Source organism: Asparagus officinalis, chromosome 5 (genome assembly GCF_001876935.1).
Source record: "Asparagus officinalis chromosome 5, Aspof.V1, whole genome shotgun sequence".
NCBI classification, from domain to species: Eukaryota; Viridiplantae; Streptophyta; class Magnoliopsida; order Asparagales; family Asparagaceae; genus Asparagus; species Asparagus officinalis.
The window spans coordinates 121,010,534-121,032,328 of NC_033798.1; the positions used below are offsets into that span (position 1 = coordinate 121,010,534).

The 21,795-nt window shown below is 43.9% G+C and overlaps 2 protein-coding genes across 2 annotated transcripts in view; one reads left to right on the top strand and one right to left on the bottom strand.

Annotated features, from left to right (window-relative positions):
* LOC109842509 lies at window positions 16,876-18,028 on the bottom strand. Its single transcript, XM_020411376.1, has 2 exons — window positions 17,727-18,028; window positions 16,876-17,506 (listed from the first exon to the last, which is right to left on the bottom strand). The coding sequence occupies exons 1-2, from the start codon at window positions 18,026-18,028 to the stop codon at window positions 16,876-16,878; spliced, it is 933 nt and encodes a 310-aa protein (XP_020266965.1).
* Window positions 21,468-21,795, top strand: part of LOC109842510 (bZIP transcription factor 50) — a 3,977-nt gene continuing 3,649 nt past the window's right edge. The window contains exon 1 of the mRNA XM_020411377.1: window positions 21,468-21,734. Within this exon, the coding sequence (XP_020266966.1) occupies window positions 21,468-21,734 (267 nt within the window). The remainder of the gene's footprint in view (window positions 21,735-21,795) is intronic.

Consider the following 21,795-nt stretch of genomic DNA (forward strand, 5'->3'; position numbering starts at 1 on the left):
ACAATAAGCTCAACAATACAACAATGTATCCTGACACGTCTTTACAATCTTGCTTACAACCCTACAAAAAAAAAAAGCTTAACAGCCACGCAGTGATCTTAACAAAACACTGAACTTTGTATTTGACAACATTGTATCAGCCACGTCCTTCTTTACCGTCATTCTTAACATAGAAAAAATAAGCTTATCAACAATCCCGTGATCTTCTCAACAATTCCCTAAGTTCAACAATTCCCATGTGATTCACGCATGACCAATAAATAAGCTAAACAACAGAGCTAAACGCCGCAACAACAAGGTGCTAACCTTAGCAACCATCCCATAAGCTTGGCAACAGAGCGCTAACCTTAGCAACCAATATATAAGCTTGTAAATACAACGCCAAACTTCACAATAAACACGTAAACTTAACAAAACACCAATAAAGGTGACAGCGAGTCCATAATATTTCTTGATAAATCGTTAAACTTTAACAAAACACCCTGTATCAAAAGATAATTTCCTTTGCAATCATGTTATAACCTTAAACAAATAAGCTTATCAACAACCCCGTAAACTAAACAAATAAGCTTGAATACACGATGACAACTGCATGTATTATCATTGCCTCTGCTCTAAGTTCCATAACCGTGCGTGAATATAACTGGCTCCCTTCAATGATCTTGTATAATAACAAGATAGTTAAGATTGATAGGTGCGTGGAATACAATCAATTCAGCTGGATCAATGTGTGAATCACCTAGGAAGGCATGCGAATGCTGGTGGAGATAGTCTTCTGGCTTACGGTTACACTGTATAGCTATACAGTGTTAACGTAAGCCAGAGGACTATCTCCACCAGCATTCGCATGCCATCCTATGTGATTCACGCATGACCCAGCTGAATTTATTGTATTCCACGCTGTAGACGTCTAAAATTGTTTATGAGAGCCCGCACGAAACTCGAAGCAATGAACGGGCAAGTCAAGAAAATTCGCCAATCAGTCAGCGCACGTCAAATCATCTCGTGCGCGTCGGTCAGCTCGTACGCGTTGGTCAACACGCGCACGCCGATCAGTCCGCGTGCATCGATCAACACGCGTATATTAACCAACGCGCGTTCGATAGTCGGTCTCGTGGCGAAGCATACAAGTCAATAAATAGGCCAAACACGCGAAAAGAACAAGTCTCGGAAGAAAGAGAACAGAAAAAAGGAAAAGTCGGCAAAACTGCGCGAGCGCAGGACGGAACGAACCGACCCGCGCAAGCGCGGGTCGGATCAGTCCGACCCGCACAAGCGCGGGTCGGTTCAATCCGACCCGCAATTGTGCGGGTCGGGTCAATCCGACCCGCAATTGTGCAGGTCGGATTGGTCCGACCCGCGATTGTGCTGGTCGGATTGGTCCGACCCGCGATTGTGCGGGTCGGATTGGTCCGACCCGTGCAAGCGCAGGTCGGACTGATCCGACCCGCGCAAGCGCAGGTCGGACTGATCCGACCCGCGCCGCGCAGTCCGGAACCTGAAACGTATTTTAACGGTTTTAAAGTTGTTTTTACAGGATTTATCTGTTCCAAGGGTTCCCAACTGACTTGATATCATCCCCAAACGTGATTAGGCTGTTATTAACTGAAGATAGAGCCAAATCACTTGTTCTCATCCAAATAACCGCTTCCGAAGCCCTATAAATACAAGCCTAGGGCCTCCTTTCAGCGGGGGCGAATTATTATCAAGACGTGAAGGTGCTGCTGGATTGAGGAGTCAAGGAGCACGAATTTCAGCGAAGGCAAATCAGATCCCGGCGAACTTCGGCATAAAGAAGGAGCTATTCGAAGGATCTGACCCCGTCCGTCCGTCCCTTGAGATTAGGCTTGGTCTTAATCTCGAGAAGAGCCCTGATTTCGCTTGGTCGATTTTAGCGCTTCAAATCAAACACTCCCTCGGTAAAGGCGAAGCTCTGCCTAATTTTCCATCAACCGGATCCAGATTTAAGGTGGTCCACGGATAAATCCCGGCACAGGCAAAGACACCCACGCAAGCAGAAAACCGATAAACGATCTCTCTGCGTTTGTTTTGGTGAGAGTTGTAACTTTTGTTTTCATTGTGTAAAAGTCTTATAAAAAGACTATCTTTTTTGTTTTCATTGTAAACGACCGAAGTTGTAATGAATACCGCAATGAATATAACAATTTTCGACGCAAACAAACTGGCGACCACAGTGGGAGCCAACAGCTTCGCTGCCGGAGCTGTCGTGTCGTAACCTCGGATCTGCATCCCGGTCGAAGAAGTGGTCGAATACAAGTTCGACCAACTGAAGTTCGAGGAATATCCGTCGTCCTCCTCCTCCAGATCCTCCGCCTCTCGCAAGCCAAGGAAGATCAACGCCCCCGTTGTTGCGGTAGCTGAACCTTGCAACGCCCTTCCGGCCTCTAATGAGTCCGGATCTGCAGATCTGAACTCCTCCTCAATCAAGGAGTTGAGTACAGAAGGCGCGCCCATTTTATCGAAGAGAGCTCGTCAAAGGCAGCGCCAACGCTGTGCGCGCCAACTCGCTAGAGCCTTGGAGTCAATTGACGGGATCCGTTACGAGGCAGATCTGAAAATTAGGCAACGCCAAGCACCCCAACAGCGGACAGATGTCCTCCCCTCCAAACCAATAGCAAATGAATAGATCCAAATCAAAAGGATCCGTTCAACTCTGGAGGAGCAAATTCAAAAATGTCGCGCGCTTGCGCGCACGCGAATTCTTGTGCAAAAAGCACAAAAGATGCAGAAGGACATAGCTAAGAAACAACCAAGACTGCATCAAACTTGGAGGCCAAAATCCAAAACGGCAGCCGAAAAGATCGAGAATCGCGGGTCACTTGAATCCGACCCGCCGGCGCGTGGGTCACTCCGATCCGACCCGCCAATTTGCAGGTCACTTCAATCCGACCCGCCAATTTGCAGGTCACTTCAATCCGACCCGTCAATTTGCAGGTCACTCCAATCCGACCCGCCGATTTACAGGTCACTCCGATCCGACCTTCCAAATCGCAGGTCACTTCAATCCGACCCTCCACCTCGCGGGTCACTTGGATCCGACCTTCCAAACGACCCGCCAATTTGTAAGTCACTTCAATCCGACCCGCCGATTCGCAGGTCACTCCAATCCGACCCGCCAATTCGCAGGTCACCCAGATCCGACCCGCCAATTCGCATGTCACCCAGATCCGACCCGCCAATTCGCAGGTCACTTGGATCCGACCCTCCACTTTGCGGATCACCCAAATCCGACCCTCCGACCCGCGGGACACTCAAGTCTGACCCGCATCAGGGTAAAGACAGAAGAAGTTATGCACATGTTTCGTCGATCTCTTCGAGTTCCGCACCTCCGACGGAGCACCGTGATAGTGTGGACTTGTCCCATTTCAAGGTGAGGACGGAGGATCGCCCGGGTCCTTTGCATAAGGATCAAGACAAGGTTACGATCAAAGAACGCTTGGGCCTAGTGACTGAACCCCGAGCAATTATTCGAGCTGGGGGTCGCACATGGAAAACTTCTGTAATTGACCGCCTCGGACGATGAATTAAACTCCAAGAGCCCGTCGAGATTTCACGCTTACAAATGCGTGACTCTAAACGCGTGACTCTTGAGAACGCTAACAATGAGTTGCATACTCAGAAGAAAACACGTAAGACAAACGAACGCGTTATACCTGAGGATTCATGTAAACAGCCGATAGGTTGCTCTGACGGTAATGTCGATGAGTTGTACTATCGGGCTGGGGGTATGAACAAGTCTCAGAAGAGATATACCCGAGAAACAAAGTCTCACTGCCCGTGCGCCAAGTTAATCAGGGCAGTATTATCAGCGTGTAGCTGCCCCAAGACCGCTCCGCAGAGGGTCTCGGTATTCGAGAGGATCTTTAACGGAGCGACTAAGCCCAAGCCAAAACGTTTCTGCGAGAAACAATCGGCCATTAAAGGTGACGAACTTTCGAAAGTCACAATAAATATGACTGATAAGGGAAAGTCGGTTCAACCTTCTAGCTCTGACCCGCTTATATCACACCGTCTAACCCGGTTGCGATCGGAAACTATTAGACAAAGAGATTATCAGAGAATGCAGAGAGGGTTATCCTCGGATGATGAAGCATCTGATGCTAACTCGACAATCGCTTCTAATAATACAGTATCCAGTCCGGGACAATCCCGTGAAGTGTTCATGATCAACACCGAGCAAATCGCTAAAATTCTTGAGGATGCTCTAACCAAGCAGAAAGAGGCATTCAAGATTGAAATGGAAATGACTATGCGGCGGATGAGGGAAGAACATGACCAACAAATCCGAGCTTTGTCAAATCAAATTGGCGAATCCAACCGTCGCAACACTGCTTACCAAGCAGGTAGCGATTCAGATGTGGATGAACGCCTCAATACTGAGAACCCTCCCGTTGATTAGAACACTGGGGGTGATCCCACTGAAGATAATAATACCAGGGGTGGTCCTGTCAATGATGACAACATCAGAGGTGGCCCCATTATTCCTCTTAAGAATCGTCCAAAGCCCGATACGAGCGAGGATGAGAAAATAAAAGATCTCGAGAGTAAAATCAACGCTCTAATGTCTGATCGAGAGGTAAAGAGGACTGGCATTCCATGTCCATATCCAAGAGAGTGGGACTCAATAGCATACCCGGCGAAGTTCAACTTGATTAACTTCACGCCGTTTGACGGGAAGGGTTCACCCACTCAACATCTGATCTACTTCAAGTCCCACTTGGGTATGATCTCCAGCAATGAAGCCTTGATGGTTCGGTCATTCGTTGGTACCCTTCGCGGGCCCGCCTTCGATTGGTACCGCCGTCTTTGGAAGTTATGGGAGTCGCGCCGTCTAACACTTGGAAAGACTTGAAGGTGCGTGGTGAACAAGCCGAACGCTTCCTCCGAAGGAAGAAGGCCGAGAGGAGCCAACCGACGGCCAATCCTCCGAACTCGAACTTTGCCTCCCGTGGTAAGGGCAAGGCACCTGCAGCTGCTGTAGACGTTAATCAGACATCGCAACAACAACCCCGAAGGCAGCAAAAGACTTCGGATCCGAGACTCCAAAAAGAGTACTCCTTCAAGGATGAAGATGTTCCGGCTATTTTCGAGTCCCTCCTTGAAAATAACAAGATCAAGCTACCACCTATCCCAGATCAGAAGGAAACTGATAATACTACGGATCCGAAGTACTATGCGTACCATAGGAGGATCCTTCATCCTACCAAGGCTTGCTTCGCTCTTAAGAATAGCATCCAAACCTTGGTTGAAGCCGGCGTTATATCGCTCAATTGAGCCGAATGAACACTCCGAAGAGTACACGAGTATAAACTGCTTCTCAACACTCCGACAAGTATAAGAGTATAAACTGCTTCTTAATCCTCCGACCGGTATAAGAGGTTAAACTGCTCCCTGATACTCCAATCGGGAAGTTCCTGGAGAATTTTTATATGTAATATTCTTAAGGATAACCCGATCATGTAACCGAATGCAATGATAAACCCAGTTTCGCGAAGAAGCTGGGGGTGGATGATTCATGTAACGGGAAGTTCCCGGAAGAATACTATATGTAATTTTCTTAGGGATAACCCGATCATTACAAACAAAGTGATAAACACTAAACCCCCACTGTGATTTCCGAACACTCTTTCGCTGAGACGAGATTCGATTGCTTCGGTGGATCAATCTTCCCTCACAAAACTCCTATTGGTGTTTGACGACAGATCAACATTTCCTCACAAAATCCCCCACTGGTCAAATCAATTGACGGTGGGTCCATTAATATTTCTATCCGCCAATTCATGGCAATTTTCAAAGCTTGACGTGTTAAATCCTGATCACTTAACATCAAAATCCTCCATCGAGTGGCTAGTACAAACCAGTATTTCTACTGCTACTTGTATTCCACTCCCTTTGCTTTCAGGTCAAACCTATAAAAGTTAGGGCCAAAGCCAGATTCCCCTCTCGATTCCTTCTATGAACGAGAGGTTCACTTTCAAATTGAGCAATCAAACTTATAAAAGTTAGGATTGTCTTCAACTTCACTTAGTCAAACCTGCAGATAGTTAGGACTAAGATTGAGTTATCCCTTTCGATAAACTAAAGATTTTCATCTTTTCCTTTTTTCAGCCAAACCTATAAAAGTTAGGGTCGAAATCGGAACTTCCCCTCAATAAATGAGGAACTCTTTTCTTGGATCAAGCAACCAATCCTATAAAAGTTAGGGTTACTTGAATCTTTCTGATTCTCGGAGTGAAGATCCCACTCCTAGTTTCATCTTTCCGGATTCTACGGGTGGAGATCCCACCTCGAGTCTCCTTTCCAACTGGAGATAGAATATAAAATTCTTCCTCTTCAGTGTTGAGAGAGAGAATATAAAATTTTTCCTCTCCCATTTCGGGTTCGTCTTTGCCCCAAGAGAAGACATCACTTTTTTAACTCCCAAAATCCGTGCCTCACAGGTACGGGAAATTTTATCCCGAATCCTAAGTAGGGATAAGTCAACGCCTAACACGCGTTGCCGGTTTAGTCTTTCACCGATTAAAAAAGACACCATAATCTAGTCTGGGGAATTCTATCCCGAAGCCTAAGAAGGGATAAGTCAGCGCCTACCACGCGTTGCCGGGTGCCATATTCCCGTAAGAAATGGTAAAATCTATGTATTCAAGATCATAGCACTAAGTCTAAGAGAGTTAACTCTCTTAGCACAACGTTATATGTGAAACGGGTTTTAATAATTCACATGCTAGCCCGATTCAAACGGTAATCGGTAAAGGCACGCCAAACCCGTTGAAGGCTGGGGGTTTACCAAAAATCCTAAGTCTACGTCTAACACGCGTCACCGGTTTAGTCTTTCACCGATTGAAAAAGACACCAGAGTATAATTCTGGGGAATTTTATCCCGAAGCTTAAGAAGGGATAAGTCAGCGCCTACCACGCGTTGCCGGGTGCCATATTCCCGTAAGAAATGATAAAATCTATGTATTCAAGATCATAGCACTAAGTCTAAGAGAGTTAACTCTCTTAGCACAACGTTATATGTGAAACGGGTTTTAATAATTCACATGCTAGCCCGATTCAAACGGTAATCGGTAAAGGCACGCCAAACCCGTTGAAGGCTGGGGGTTTGCCAAAAATCCTAAGTCTACGTCTAACGCGCGTCGCCGGTTTAGTCTTTTACCGATTGAAAAAGACACCAGAGTCTAAGTCTGGGGAATTTTATCCCGAAGCCTAAGAAGGGGTAAGTCAACGCCTAGCACGCGTTGCCGGGTGCCATATTTCCATAAGAAATGATCAAGTATATGTATTCAAAATCATAGCACTAAGTCTAAGAGAATTAATTCTCTTAGCACAACGTTACATGCGGAACGGATATAGAATAATCTGCATGCTAGCCCGACTCAGACGGTAGTCGGTAAAGGCTCATCAAACCCGTTGAAGGCTAGGGGTTTGCCAAAAATCCCACAAGTATTATTGTTGATTATTCCATACGGAGTAAGACATCATAATAAAAGAGACATAACGAATGAAAAAGACATATCTTCTAATAAATAAAATTGAGTTTGCAGGTACAAGAGTTACAATCAATCTACATGAAGTTTGTGACTACGGATTTGCTGTTCAAGTTTAGTCAATTCCTCTGTATAAGTTCGCTCAAGCTCACACTGCAATGCAACCTTGAAGGATTCCTCGGTGAGGGATAATGTTTTCGCAGCCTCTTGTTTGATCTTGGCTAACTTCTGTTTCGAGAGCTCCAATTTTCCGGATATCACAACTTGTGAACGCTCCAAGTCATCCTTCGTCATCCCTAAGATAGCCAAGGCATCCACCTCTGCTTTGAGCTCCTCTTCGGGCCGCTCTATCTTAGCTTTACCCGACGTAATAGAGGATTTGAGTTAACGCGTAGATGTTTGTTTCTCAGCGAGGACGGCCTCCATTTGATCCACCTGACTTTGTTGCGTTTGAATCTCAAATCCAGCAGAAGCCCGAGTGTCGTGCCATGCTTGTAGACGAGATTCCATCCGGATGGCTATGTACGTTGAAGTACCGGCAGTCTTCAACTCTTGTAACCGTCGAAATTCGCGCTCCAGCCGGTCCAAATCATCGACATGGCTAATCTGCAATAAAGATCAACAACTCGGTCAGATCGAGAATCAAGATACATGAATTGAAAGACTAAAAGGGAAATTGCGAATCTTTAATTGAAATTCTACAAAATGGAATTTTCTAATTAAGGGTCCAATTAAACCTATACGACATTCTCGGTTCAAGTTAAAGGTCAGAAAGACCAACCAAAGAACTCGGTCATGTACAAGTTTGAATTCAAGGCATATACAAGGGTTCGGTTACATACAAATTCGAATTTGAAATATATACAAGAGTTCAACCATATGCAAGAGTTCAATCACATGTACAAATTCAAGGCGTATAAGGTTCTCAACCACGTACAAGTTTGGATTCAGTCACATGAGAGTTCAACCATACACAAGTTCAGAATCAATACTCTAAGGAATTCAGTCATCTTGGCTATAGAAATGTCTTTAGCTTTCCGGACATCATGCTTCTCTGCCCCAAATAAACTATAAATAAATAAAGAGAAAATCGAGAGTTGAGGGTTTAATCATCATATAGTAGCTGATTCAAATATTCCAAATGATGATGTTAGCGGGATAACCAGCAAAGGTACATCAACACCAATCCATAACAACACGTTTTTGCACGACACTCCTCAAAACTAGATATGACAAGTATCAGTTTATAGAGTAGCTAATGGGTATTGCATCTCAGCATCACTTCTGTCCATAATAAACAAATGGGCAGTAATGAAATTCCCCTACCCAGGTGCCTTAACTGCCTTACAATACCTCACTAGTGCATTCAGTGTGCTGCTATGTGGCTGTTTAAAGCTCGTAGAGCATGACCGACTTAAGCTCCCGACTCTGTGGAGATTCTTACCTACTGCTGTCATATTCTACCTCCCTCTGGTTGGGTGTTAAAATGAAGTTGATGCTAAGGAATTACTGTCCATGATTCAAGAGTCACCATTCCAAGGGATTCTGAAATTGCTGCCTATATTATCTATTGTATAAAGGAGTGCATAATTCTCCTATGACTCTTCTCAAATGCTATGTACAGCAATCAATTGATGTCATAATGACAAACTCTATTAATTCAATGGAACTAACGACAAATGGGGAAGCCTTGATGCGTAAAAAACACTTTGAAAAGAGCAGGACACAATCAGACATCAATATCAGTCCAAAGATTTCGGCCAATATCAACCAAGCTCAACCAAATTCGACCATGAACAGAATCAACAAAGAATTCAGTCGGCCAACATCAACCAAAGCCAAAAATTCGGCCATCATCCCAATTCAATTTCAGGTTTTCCCCAAATTTAAGAGTTAGGGTTTCAACTACCAAACCAAAATCCATGAGTTCAAAGGCAAGAGTTCAAATCATTCTCCTAAACTGAAATTAAGCACACAAAATCAAGGCCATGAGGAGAGACTTACCCAAGTTCTTGAAGCTTGAAGGGCGAAGAAGACTTCAAATCGCCGAAACCCTAAGCTTGAATTTCTCCCTTTGCTCGAATCCAAGTCGGAAGAAGAGAGGAAGGAATCGATGAGAGATTTAAAGGTCTGGGGGGAACTTTGATCTTGATGAGAACTCTTGAGCTGGAGGAGTCCTTGAATGAAGGGAGCTGGGGGAGAAGGAGAAAACCGAAACCAGAGGGAAGAGATAAGAGCTGGAACCGGAGAAAGAAGGAGTTGGGGATTTTTATTTCCCTTTAAACCCCTTCCGACCCGCGTTCTGCGCGTCGGATTAGTGTCCGACCCGCGTGAACACGGGTCAGACCCATTTTGGCTGATTTCGTTGTTTTCTCGCCTGATTTCGGCCATTTTCGGAGTTTTCGGTCCAATTTCATCTCCCGGATAATTTTGCGGCATTTTCACTCATATTTGGAATGTTCGGAGTTCAATTCCATCTTTTGGATAATTTCTTGATATTTTCGCCTACTTTCAGACTATTCAGACCCAATTTTATATTTTGGGTGATTTCGCGGTATTTCGCCTATTTTCAGACTATTCGGGACCCAATTTCATATTTTTGGGTGAATTCACATTTTAGCCTGCTTTTGGAATATTCGGAGTCCGATTTCATATTTCCGATCGTTTTACGGCGTTTTCGCCTATTATCGGAATATTCGAGAGCCAATCTTATATTTCCGGATAACTTTGAAGCGTTCCGCAAAACTCTAATGGGTACATGAGTCTAAACTGTTTCCCTTTTTGACAGGAAGTTCCTGGAGAATATTACATATAATAATTCTTAAGGATAACCTGGCAATCTCCGACGAGTACATGAGGCTAAACTAACTCCCGAAACTCCCAGGAGCATACGAGTATAAACTGGTTCTCCTCAGGTTAATTCGAAACCCTAAGGTCAACGCCGGTCAACGCGCAGCCCTAGGTCAACGCCGGTCGACGCGTTGCGATGAGAGTCAACGCCGATCGATTCAAAACCCTAAGGTCAACGCCGGTCAACGCGTAGCCCTAAGTCAACGCCGGTCAACGCCGGTCAACGCGTTGCGATGAGAGTCAACGCTGATCGATTCGAAACCCTAAGGTCAACGTCGGTCAACACATAGCCCTAGGTCAACGCCGGTCAACGCGTTGCGATGAGAGTCAACGCCGATCGACACGAAACCCTAAGTCAACGCCGGTCAACGCGTTGCGATTGATCCAAAAGTCAACTCAATGACACATCAGCAAAAATCTATTCACCAAATTCGATTCAAGGCTTCAATAATGGTCAGACGATAAACGCAGTACCGGGAAAATCTTAGCTATTCGATAAAATACAGAATATGCTAAAATGTGGAGAAGTCAAGAATCGAAACCATCTGTAGGTCCTTTAACACCGACTGAAGGTGGGGATCCATCATATCCAAAGCATTTCAGACTCCTCTATAAAAGAATGAGGCTGAAACACTTTGGAGGGGGTATCTGTAGACGTCTAAAATTGTTTATGAGAGCCCGCACGAAACTCGAAGCAATGAACGGGCGAGTCAAGAAAATTCGCCAATCAGTCAGCGCACGTCAAATCATCTCGTGCGCGTCGGTCAGCTCGTACACGTCGGTCAACACGCGCACGCCGATCAGTCCGTGTGCATCGATCAACACGCGTATATTAACCAACGCGTGTTCGATAGTCGGTCTCGCGGTGAAGCATACAAGTCAACAAATAGGCCAAACACGCGAAAAGAACAAGTCTCGGAAGAAAGAGAACAAAAAAAAGGAAAAATCGGCAAAACTGCGCGAGCGCAGGACGGAACGAACCGACCCACGCTTGGATCAGTCCGACCCGCACAAGCGCGGGTCAGTTCAATCCGACCCGCAATTGTGCGGGTCGGGTCAATCCGACCCGCAATTGTGCAGGTCGGATTGGTCCGACCCGCGATTGTGCGGGTCGGATTGGTCCGACCCGCGCAAGCGCAGGTCGGACTGATCCGACCCGCGCCGCGCAGTCCGGAACCTGAAACGTATTTTGACGGTTTTAAAGTTGTTTTCATAGGATTTATCTGTTCCAGGGGTTCCCAACTGACTTGATATCATCCCCAAACGTGATTAGGCTGTTGTTAACTGAAGATAGAGCCAAATCACTTGTTCTCATCCAAATAACCGCTTCCGAAGCCCTATAAATACAAGCCTAGGGCCTCTTTTCAGCGGGGGCGAATTATTATCAAGACGTGGAGGTGCTGCTGGATTGAGGAGTCAAGGAGTACGAATTTCAGCGAAGGCAAATCAGATCCCGACGAACTTCGGCATAAAGAAGGAGCTATTCGAAGGATCTGAACCTCGTCCGTCCGTCCCTTGAGATTAGGCTTAGTCTTAATCTCGAGAAGAGCCCTGATTTCGCTTGGTCGATTTTAGCGCTTCAAATCAAACACTCCCTCGGTGAAGGCGAAGCTCTACCCAATTTTCCACCAACCGGATCCAGATCTAAGGTGGTCCACGGATAAACCCCGGCACAGGCAAAGACACCCACGCAAGTAGAAAACCGATAAACGATCTCTCTGCGTTTGTTTTGGCGAGAGTTGTAACTTTTGTTTTCATTGTGTAAAAGTCTTATAAAAAGACTATCTTTTTTGTTTTCATTGTAAACGACCAAAGTTGTAATGAATACCGTAATGAATATAACAATTTTCGACGCAAACACACGCACCTATCAATCTTAACTATCTTTTTATTGTACAAGATCATTGAAAAGAGCCACATGCATTCACCCACAGCTAATGGAACTAAGAGCAAACACATTAGGGGATAACGTCTTCATCAGCGTGGGGGGTACCCAAGATCTTCATCAGTGTGCGCAAACATCGTCGCCATGACCTTCATCGGCGTGAGGACTAGCGTTGATCTTCTGGTTTTAATGGCGAAAGGAGAACTTGAAGGTTTTGGGGAGAGGGTAGCTTTTTTTTCAGATTAAATATAGAGGGTCAACAAAGAATAAATGGTAGGGGAGATCAAGGAAAGATTGCGCCGAAAAGGATACCTGCGCTATCCTGTAGCTGAACAGGCGAAGGGATGGTGATGTTGCCGCGTGGAATGTGGGGATAGGTAGGTGTTCAGGTTATATTAACTCTCCTCCTTGGGAACTAGGAGGAACATTGAATGCAGTAGCAGAGAATGTGGCTAAGTGAATAAACAGTAAGGGACCTCTCCACAAGAGGGCGCTAACCTTAGCAACCAATACATAAGCTTGGTAACAGAGCACTAACCTTAACAACCAGACCATAAGCTTGACAACAGAACTCTAACCTTAGCAACCTATCCATAAGCTTGACAACCAGCACATAACCTTGAAAGCCAATCCACGATCTTTAATAACAAAACCATAATATGAACAATACAACCTCGTGATCTTCTTAACCCATAAGCCTAGCAACAGAGCTAAGCGTTACAACAAGGTGCTAATGTTAGCCACCAATCCATAAGTTTAACAACAGAGATCTAACCTTAACAACCAATACATAAGCTTGGCAACAGAGCGCTATCCTTAACAACAGGGCGCTAAACTTAATAACCAATACATAAGCTTGACAATCAGCACATAACCTTGACAGCCAGTCAATGATCTTTACAACAAAACAATCCGCTCAACAATACAACCATGTATCATACCACGTCGTTCTTTACAATCTTGCTTACAACCTTAACAATGAAAAAATAAGCTTAACAGCCACGCCGTGATCTTAACATAGAAAAAATAACAATGAGGTCCGCTACAATCTTAACAACCAATAAATAAGCCTAACAACAAAGCTAAACGCAACAACAAGGTGCTAACCTTAGCAACCATCCCATAAGCTTGGCAACAGAGCGCTAACCTTGGCAACAGAGCGCTAACCTTAGCAACAGAGAAAGGAGAACTTGTAGGTTTTGGGGAGAGGGTAGTTTTTTTTCAGATTAAATATAGAGGGTCAACAGAGAATAAATGGTAGGGGAGATCGAGGAAAGAATGCGCCGAAAGGATGTCTGCGCTATCCTATAGTTGAACAGGCGAAGGATAGGAGCCCAGGTTATATTAACTCTCCTCCTTGGGAACTAGGAGAAACATTGAATGCAGTAGCAGAGAATATCCTTAACATTCAATCGATAAACCTAGCGCAAGTGAATAACAGTAAGAGACCTAACAGTAAACATAACATTCAATCGATAAGCCTAACAACCAAATAATAACCTTAACATCAAAACCATAACCGTAACATTTGTAACGATATACTTGACAATAAATCTATGTGCATGACAATAAAACGCTAAACTATATAGGCTCGTTCGAGTATAAGATTTCTTGGATTCTGACTGTATGATAGCATCAACCATTTGAATGCTAATAACCTTATCTATTCCCCATTGTCAATTCTCTAAGTTCCATAAACTGTGCTTGAATATAAATGGCTTCTAACCTTTCTTCATTGTTGATATCATTGCTATCTCAGTTAACAACTTTATGCGTTACAAAGATCCGGTCTTTTTATAAGATCCGGTTACAATGAAAAATCAAAGAAAACAAAGTAAAGATTACAATTTTCCTTATTTGTCGAACTAATCGCGAGCTCCTGTTTTGCGGTCGCTCGCTTTGGTGGGTTCTTTGCCTGCGCCGGGGTTATTTGCCGTGGACCACCGCGTGATCTCGATCCGGTCGGATCTACACGATATGACGGGTAATATTCCACCAAGGGAATAATAGCCGGGAGGGATTGTTTCACCAAGGAAACAACCGCTCGAATCTCGGGATCTAAGAACCAAGCTTAGATCCGGAGTGTGATCGTGTAGATCTCGGATCCAATCCTCTCGAACTCCTGCCTTATTTGGCGTTGGTGATCGCCGAGCACCGGATCTGAAAGTCCAAGTCTCCAAGCCTTCAAAGTTGTGATCTTTTTTTAGATCTGAGTCTTCAATCCAGCAGGGCTTTGCCTCTCTCCAAAATTTCCAACCTCTGAAATGAACAATGTCTTGGCCTATTTATAGGCACTCAGAACTGTGCATTTGCACAGTTCTGAGCCTAGCCACCTGTGGGTGGCTCGGCCTTGGCCGAGCCACCTCAGGTCGGCCTCCTTGGCAGCCACCCACAGGTGCGCTCGGCTTGGCCGAGCCACCTGCAGTGGCTCGGCCCTGCCGAGCCACCCAACAGGTGGCTCAGCCCTGGCCGAGCCACCCACGGTGGCTCGGCCTTGGCCGAGCACCTGCAGGTGGCTCGGCTTTGGCGAGCCACCCTGTGGTGGCCTCGGCCCTGGCCGAGCCACCCACAGGGGCTCGGCCTTGCGCCGAGCCACCTACAGGTGGCTCGGCTTGGCCGAGGCACCTACAGGTGCTCGGCTTTCTGGCCTGAGGCCCCCTTAGGCGGGTTTCCGGTTCGCGTCGTTTCGTGTTCCGTCGTTCGGGTTCCGATTTGTTGTTGATTTGGACTTTGATTCGGTCTGGTGGTTGACTTGTTCGGATTTTGATTTGTTGATCCTGGTTTCTGATTACGGTCAGTAAGTCTATCTCGATGGTTCGATGTTCCGAAACCGATCTTGATGTCCGATCGTGCATATCACGACGTTTCTTGGTTTAGATGACTCGTCTGATTCCCTGATACGTTGGTTCGATTGCCGGTGGCGACCGGTGGGATGCCTTCAATGCTCTGGGTCGATTTGTTGGCTTCGTCGGCCTGTTGTTAATCTGCTCCGTTGCGGTATGGTTTGGCTTCGGCTGTAGCGGATAACGGTAGTGCCTTGGGATACGTCGCCGATGCGTCCTTTTGTCGATAATTACGTTCAATCGAGCTGTATGTGTCTGGGGACCTGATAGGCTAATTTTATACGCCTACAGCATACCCCTCCAAAGTATTTCAGCTCGTTCTTTATATGAAGAGTGCTGGATTATCTTTGGATGGTGATGTGTGCCCCAACCGTCTCGATTTGTCTGCGCGGGACTTTGGAAGTGGCTTTCTGCTTCTGGATTCCTTCAATTCACTTCAGTTCATTCAGTGCCTTTGTAGAACGCTGTGAGTGATTTCCTGTGGTTTTGCTGATTTATTGTGTCTGACCGTTGTTAGAATTTTGAACTTGAAAACTGATTCTGATTTTCTTGACTTTTTTAGCTCGAGTTAGTTGCCTTCAATCATAGAATCTCTGATCATTCGATTGACTGGTAATTTTTTGTACAACGCTGTTGTCCGGCGTAACTTCGTTGCCGACGCACGTTCGGCGTCCTAGGCCTTTATTGTGATCGTATTTGTTCGACCGTTCTTGAACTAAAGTTTATACTCGTTTACGTTTGACTGGTAGTTATACTACAGTTTAAGCTCTTAATGGTATTTTTGGGAGTGTGGACCTTTATCCCCATAGTTGTGTTGTATGCTTCAAGTCACGAGACCAACTCATTAAGTTGCACTACCGTCAATGTACTCGCTGGTTTATGAGATTGGAGAGGGGAGAGCTTAGGATGATCGAGAAAATAGAGAGGACAAATAGAATGGCGGTGATGGGAAGATAAAGAAGATGTAAAGGTGAGAAGAAATGTTATATAGTTCGGTTCTGTATTGGAACAATCCGAGGGATGGTGATATTACTCTACTGCCTTGGGAACTATGAAATGCATTGAATGCAGTCAGATCAAAAATATCTCGGTAACCTTGACAGCCAATTGCAAGTGAATAATAGTAACCTAAACAACAAACAAATAAAACTGACAACAAAGAGCAGGTGGATAACAGGTGTATAACAGTAAACTTAATTTTCAATCGATAAACATATATCAACCAATCAAAAACTTTAATATTAAAGTGATAAACTTGACAACCAAATAATAACATTAACAACCAAGTCAAAACTTCAACATTAAGGTGATAAACTTGACAACCAAGTAATAACCTTAACAACCAAGCCAAAACTTCAACATTAAAGTGATAAAATTGAAAACCAAGTAATAACTTTAACAGCCAGGCCATAAAACCTAACAATTTTAACGATATACTTGACAATTTTAACAATCGATGATATTGACAGCAAAGAGCAGGTGGATAATAGGTGTATAACAGTAAACTTAACATACAATCGATAAACCTATCAACTAAGTCAAAACTTCTACATTAAAGTGATAAACTTGACAACCAAGTAATAACCTTAACAACCAAGTCAAAACTTCAACATTTAAGTGATATACTTGACAAGCAAATAATAACCTTAACAACCAAGTCAAAACTTCAACATTAAAGTGATAAAATTGAAAACCAAGTAATAACCTTAGCAGCCAAGTCATAACCTTCTCACTTGTAATGATATACCTGACAACAAATTCATATACATGACAATAAAACGCTAAACTATATAGGCTCGTTACAGATTGCACGATTGTGACCCTCCATGTTGCATCGAGAGCACTTAACAGGTCGGGTGTTCAGCGACCTGTTGTTTATTCGTCTAGTGCATGGTCTGCCACGTCTTTTTTTGGTGAGAGGAGGCTTCAACACTCGCTCTTCTGGCGGTACAAAGCGCTTCTCGTAATCTGGGATGGGATAGATGATCGGTGCATAGCTTGCTCTGAATGCGTCAACAGTCATGTACCAATCGCAATATTGATAAATTTCTCGTCCCATCCATGAAATTGCAGCGCACGCATGTTTGCAGGGAATGCGAAGGATGTCCCAGGACCTACAAGAACAAGTCTGATTCTTCAAATCTACGCGACAAGTTTTATTGGACTCGACCTCCATAATATCTTCCGTCGAATGTTTAATCGCCAAGCAGCTACCATGCTGAATGTTATCACTCAGCACCAACTCCGCTTCCGGGCATAGGTATCCAGACCATTTCTGACCCAATAGCCTCCTTTCATGCATGCGCTCCATTATTTGCTTCCGTATGGTCTCAACCAAAGGTAAGATTCGCAACAATCGTGCCTTTCTTATCCAGCTGTTGAAGGACTCAGCAACGTTTGAAGTAACATGGCCATACCTTAACAACAAAGCACTAACAATAACAATAATTCCTTAAACTAAACATTAAAGGCCTAACCTTAACAACAAATATCCTAAACTTAACAGCAAAACCCTAGCAGAATAACTCTAACCATAACAATAAAAATCTAACCTTAACAGAAAACTGTAGGATAACTCTAACCTAAACAACTATAACAGTGCTGTAATAAAATAATGTTGGGACCAAGCTATCTTACCTTATACCAGGAAAATGCGCGTTTGCCCATCTCTCCGGGGAGTATTCCATTACAGTGACATAAGCCCTGTGATCGATCGCTGCCAATTCTTTCATGTCATTATCCCATTCAGATATTGTGAACTTATAAGCCGCAGATTGTAACAGCTCGCCCAACGTAGTCGCGATATTTGCCTTGTGCCCAAAATCCTTCATCTTTTTTTTGAAATTCTCGACTAGATGCAGAACACACCTTGAATGGAATGCATCTGGAAAGAATTCCTCGACTGCTGCCCTGATACCCCTGTCGGCGTCTGAAATCATTACCAGTCGATGTGGAGGTTGGTAAAGATTTTCCCTATCATACAGTAACGTCCATAATCCTTGTAAGAACCATTTCCAGTTAACCTCATTCTCTTGGTCGCATACGCAATAAGCTAGGGGAAATATTCCCTGGTTGCCGTCATACCCAGTAGCGCTAAGTAGTATGCCTCTGTAACGATCTTTAATAAATGTTCCATCCAAAAACAATAGAGGCCTACACCCAGCAATGAACCCTTCAATACAGGCATTATAACTAATGAACAGTCGCCTGAACCTCCCGTCATCAGCATCAATAACAACACGACTCCCTGGATTAGTTGCATGCACCATGGATTCATACCTGCATGAATATAACAACAAAGCAGTACATTTAGCGAAGGATTCATAACCATAACAAATGATCTTCAAACTTCACGACCAACACGTATACTTAACGACGAACCAATAACTTTAACAACTAATACGTATAGTTAGCAACCAACACGTACACTTAACGTCGAACCGCCAACTTTAACAACTACTACGTATAGTTAGCAACCAAAAGGTAAGAGTGATTTCAGAAGAATAAAAAAGATAAGGACCATCTCAGTGAATCGTAAGCCTCATCATCGTCACCGAACAGGTCCTGTTGAGCTGTCTCCTTGCTCCACCACGCTTTACTGTAGTTAATCTTGATGCCAAAATTAGAGAGCATGTCGTTCTTGATATCGACCGCACGAAGATCTGGCCTAACCTTCAAAACAGCTTGTATTTGGCTAGCAATGAACTTCCTTGATGCCCTTGAGAACAGTCGCCTGAACCTCCCGTCATCAGCATCAATAACAACACGACTCCCTGGATTAGTTGCATGCACCATGGATTCATACCTGCATGAATATAACAACAAAGCAGTACATTTAGCGAAGGATTCATAACCATAACAAATGATCTTCAAACTTCACGACCAACACGTATACTTAACGACGAACCAATAACTTTAACAACTAATACGTATAGTTAGCAACCAACACGTACACTTAACGTCGAACCGCCAACTTTAACAACTACTACGTATAGTTAGCAACCAAAACGTAAGAGTGATTTCAGAAGAATAAAAAAGATAAGGACCATCTCAGTGAATCGTAAGCCTCATCATCGTCACCGAACAGGTCCTGTTGAGCTGTCTCCTTGCTCCACCACGCTTTACTGTAGTTAATCTTGATGCCAAATTAGAGAGCATGTCGTTCTTGATATCGACCGCACGAAGATCTGGCCTAACCTTCAAAATAGCTTGTATTTGGCTAGCAATGAACTTCCTTGATGCCCTTGAGTTGCCAACATTTGCTCCATGTTGACCGCAGGTGTGGGTAGACTCGAAATTCTTTATGGACATGATAGACGAATTTCTGAGCGGGGAAGCAAACAACATCCAAGGGCAACCATGTGTGTGTTTGAATCGGCAATAGACTCTTATGCGTCTTTGTTCATTGTGGTAAAAATCATACTCGAACCGTTTAGCAATTGAATAGTATTGAAGTGCTAATCTAACTTCAGCAGCACTATCAAATTTCTGACCAACTTCACGTATGGAGGTGTGCCACTTACTTGGGATCTTTGTTTGGTGATTAAGCATGTCTTCCAGCAGCATGATCGAGTCGCCGGTGGGGTTGTCATTAGGAATACGCTCATCATTACAGGTTTGGGTGAACGGGGTATCTGCGCACCGCGAATTTTCTGTCGGTATTGTCCTGAAGTATAAATCAAAATACATAGCCTTAGCAACGAACTGATAACCTTAACAACGAACTCATAAACGTAACAACCTACACATATCCTTAACAACTAACCCTTATACTTAAGGGCAGACTCATGACCTTAACAACAAACGCATATACTTAACATCAAACACCTTATCTTAGGAACCAACCAGTATACGTAACAGCCAACAAATAACCTTAACAACCACTGCTCAACATAACCTTGACAACCAACACATTACCTAAGCAACCAATGCATGAGGTTAACAACTAATTGAAAAACCTATCAGTAAACTCAAAAGGAAATCTGGGGTGTAATTCCTACGCAGTATCCGGCGTAGTCTGCGTGTTCTGCGACGTTGAGGATTCCCCAGCGGAGGTAGCATACAAATTCGCGTCTGTAAATCCATTACGCCGACAATACTCGAACATCAAATTTAAGTCGTCGTCATTGTCAATTGAAATACTGAATTTCTTTTCCCTTTCGCATATGAACTTCAGTGAAAGAGATTGCATTGGTATTTTAAGCCTTTCCGCCACTCGATATTTCAAGCTGATTATTTCTGTATTCTCTTTGATAACGACGAATACACCGTCACCACCTTTGTTGCTTTTTGCCTTCGTTACCACGCATAGAAGAGATCCATCCGCCATTTTATTACAGGGAGTGGATGTTAAAAAAGTCTTGGGGGGGGGGGGGCAGAGCACGTTTTGGGTTGTTTTGGGGGCTGGAAGCAATTTTCCCAAATAATTACAGCAATAATAAACAAACTATTTATTAATTATCTTGTTCACTTACACACTGAATTTTCGGGTGTGTTTGGCGACTATATAAACAAACCACCTTTGATTGTTATTATCTTATATGCCCAAATTTCAACTAAATCAAATTGAACCGTCAGTGATCTAATTTTTACATGTAAAAAGAATAATCTCTAACTGGCCAAGATCCAACCTGAGCCATTTCTAAAGAGTTATCAAGCTGGCCTCATGCGTTCGTAATAGGTGCGAGTACGAACATCACATCCGTATTTCTTTAGAAGAAATTTTTAAAACAGCCCCAAATCAATTTTTTTTAAAAATCGGCTCTCTTATGTTTTTATCACAGAAACAGACTTGCTTACTGATCATGTCAGTACCGTGGCCAAAAAGTAAGTCTATTTTTTTAACACATTCCTAATTAGTCGGGGTTGTTAATCCCGACTAATTTGGACCTCAGTTGTAACTTGTAAATTAGTCGGGGTTGACAACCCCGAGTAATTAGAAAAATGTTTAAGAAAAATAGACTCACTTTCTAGTCACGGTGCTGACGTGACCAGAAGAAAGTGAGTCTGTTTTTGTAATAAAAACGAAAGAAGGTTTATTTTCAAAAAAAAAGTTAATTTGGGGCTATTTAGAAAATTTCTTCTATTCCTTTCCAGTACCACACTTTCGGGTTCGGATCCGCTTGAAAAAAATTTGTACCCAGTAAAAATCTTATTTACTCCAAACTCGCGTTCCTATTGGTCGGATGACGACGAAATTCCCATGGGAAAAAAAAGAATCTTCCAAGAAAGCTCCCGTCAATTCCTTCGAGCCCAAGAATTCCGCTAATCTAGTCCCTTCGCGCTTTAAATACCCGCTCTCAATCTCCTCAAAACCCTAATCTTTTATTTATTTTTTTCTTCCTTTTTTCCCCTTTTCTATTTCTATTGATCTTAGCTATGGAGGGCGCAGCAGCAGAATTCGATTATCAAAATCCAATCTTTAACGACGACGACATCGACCTCGACGCTATCTTGCAAGGAATCCCCCAAGATTTCACCCTCGATCTCGACCTCGATCAGTGGCTGTCGAATTTCCCTAAGGAACCGGAGAATCCCCCCTCTGTGGAGGAGATGGAGAAGTTTCTAATGGATGACGGCGATAAGGAGAAAGCTAGGGTTGAGTACGGTGATAATGTGGTGGAGGAGTTCTTCTCTGGTATTCTTGTTGATGGATCTGGATCTGGATCTGATGGTGGCCGGAGCGAGATGGCGACGCCGGAATCCG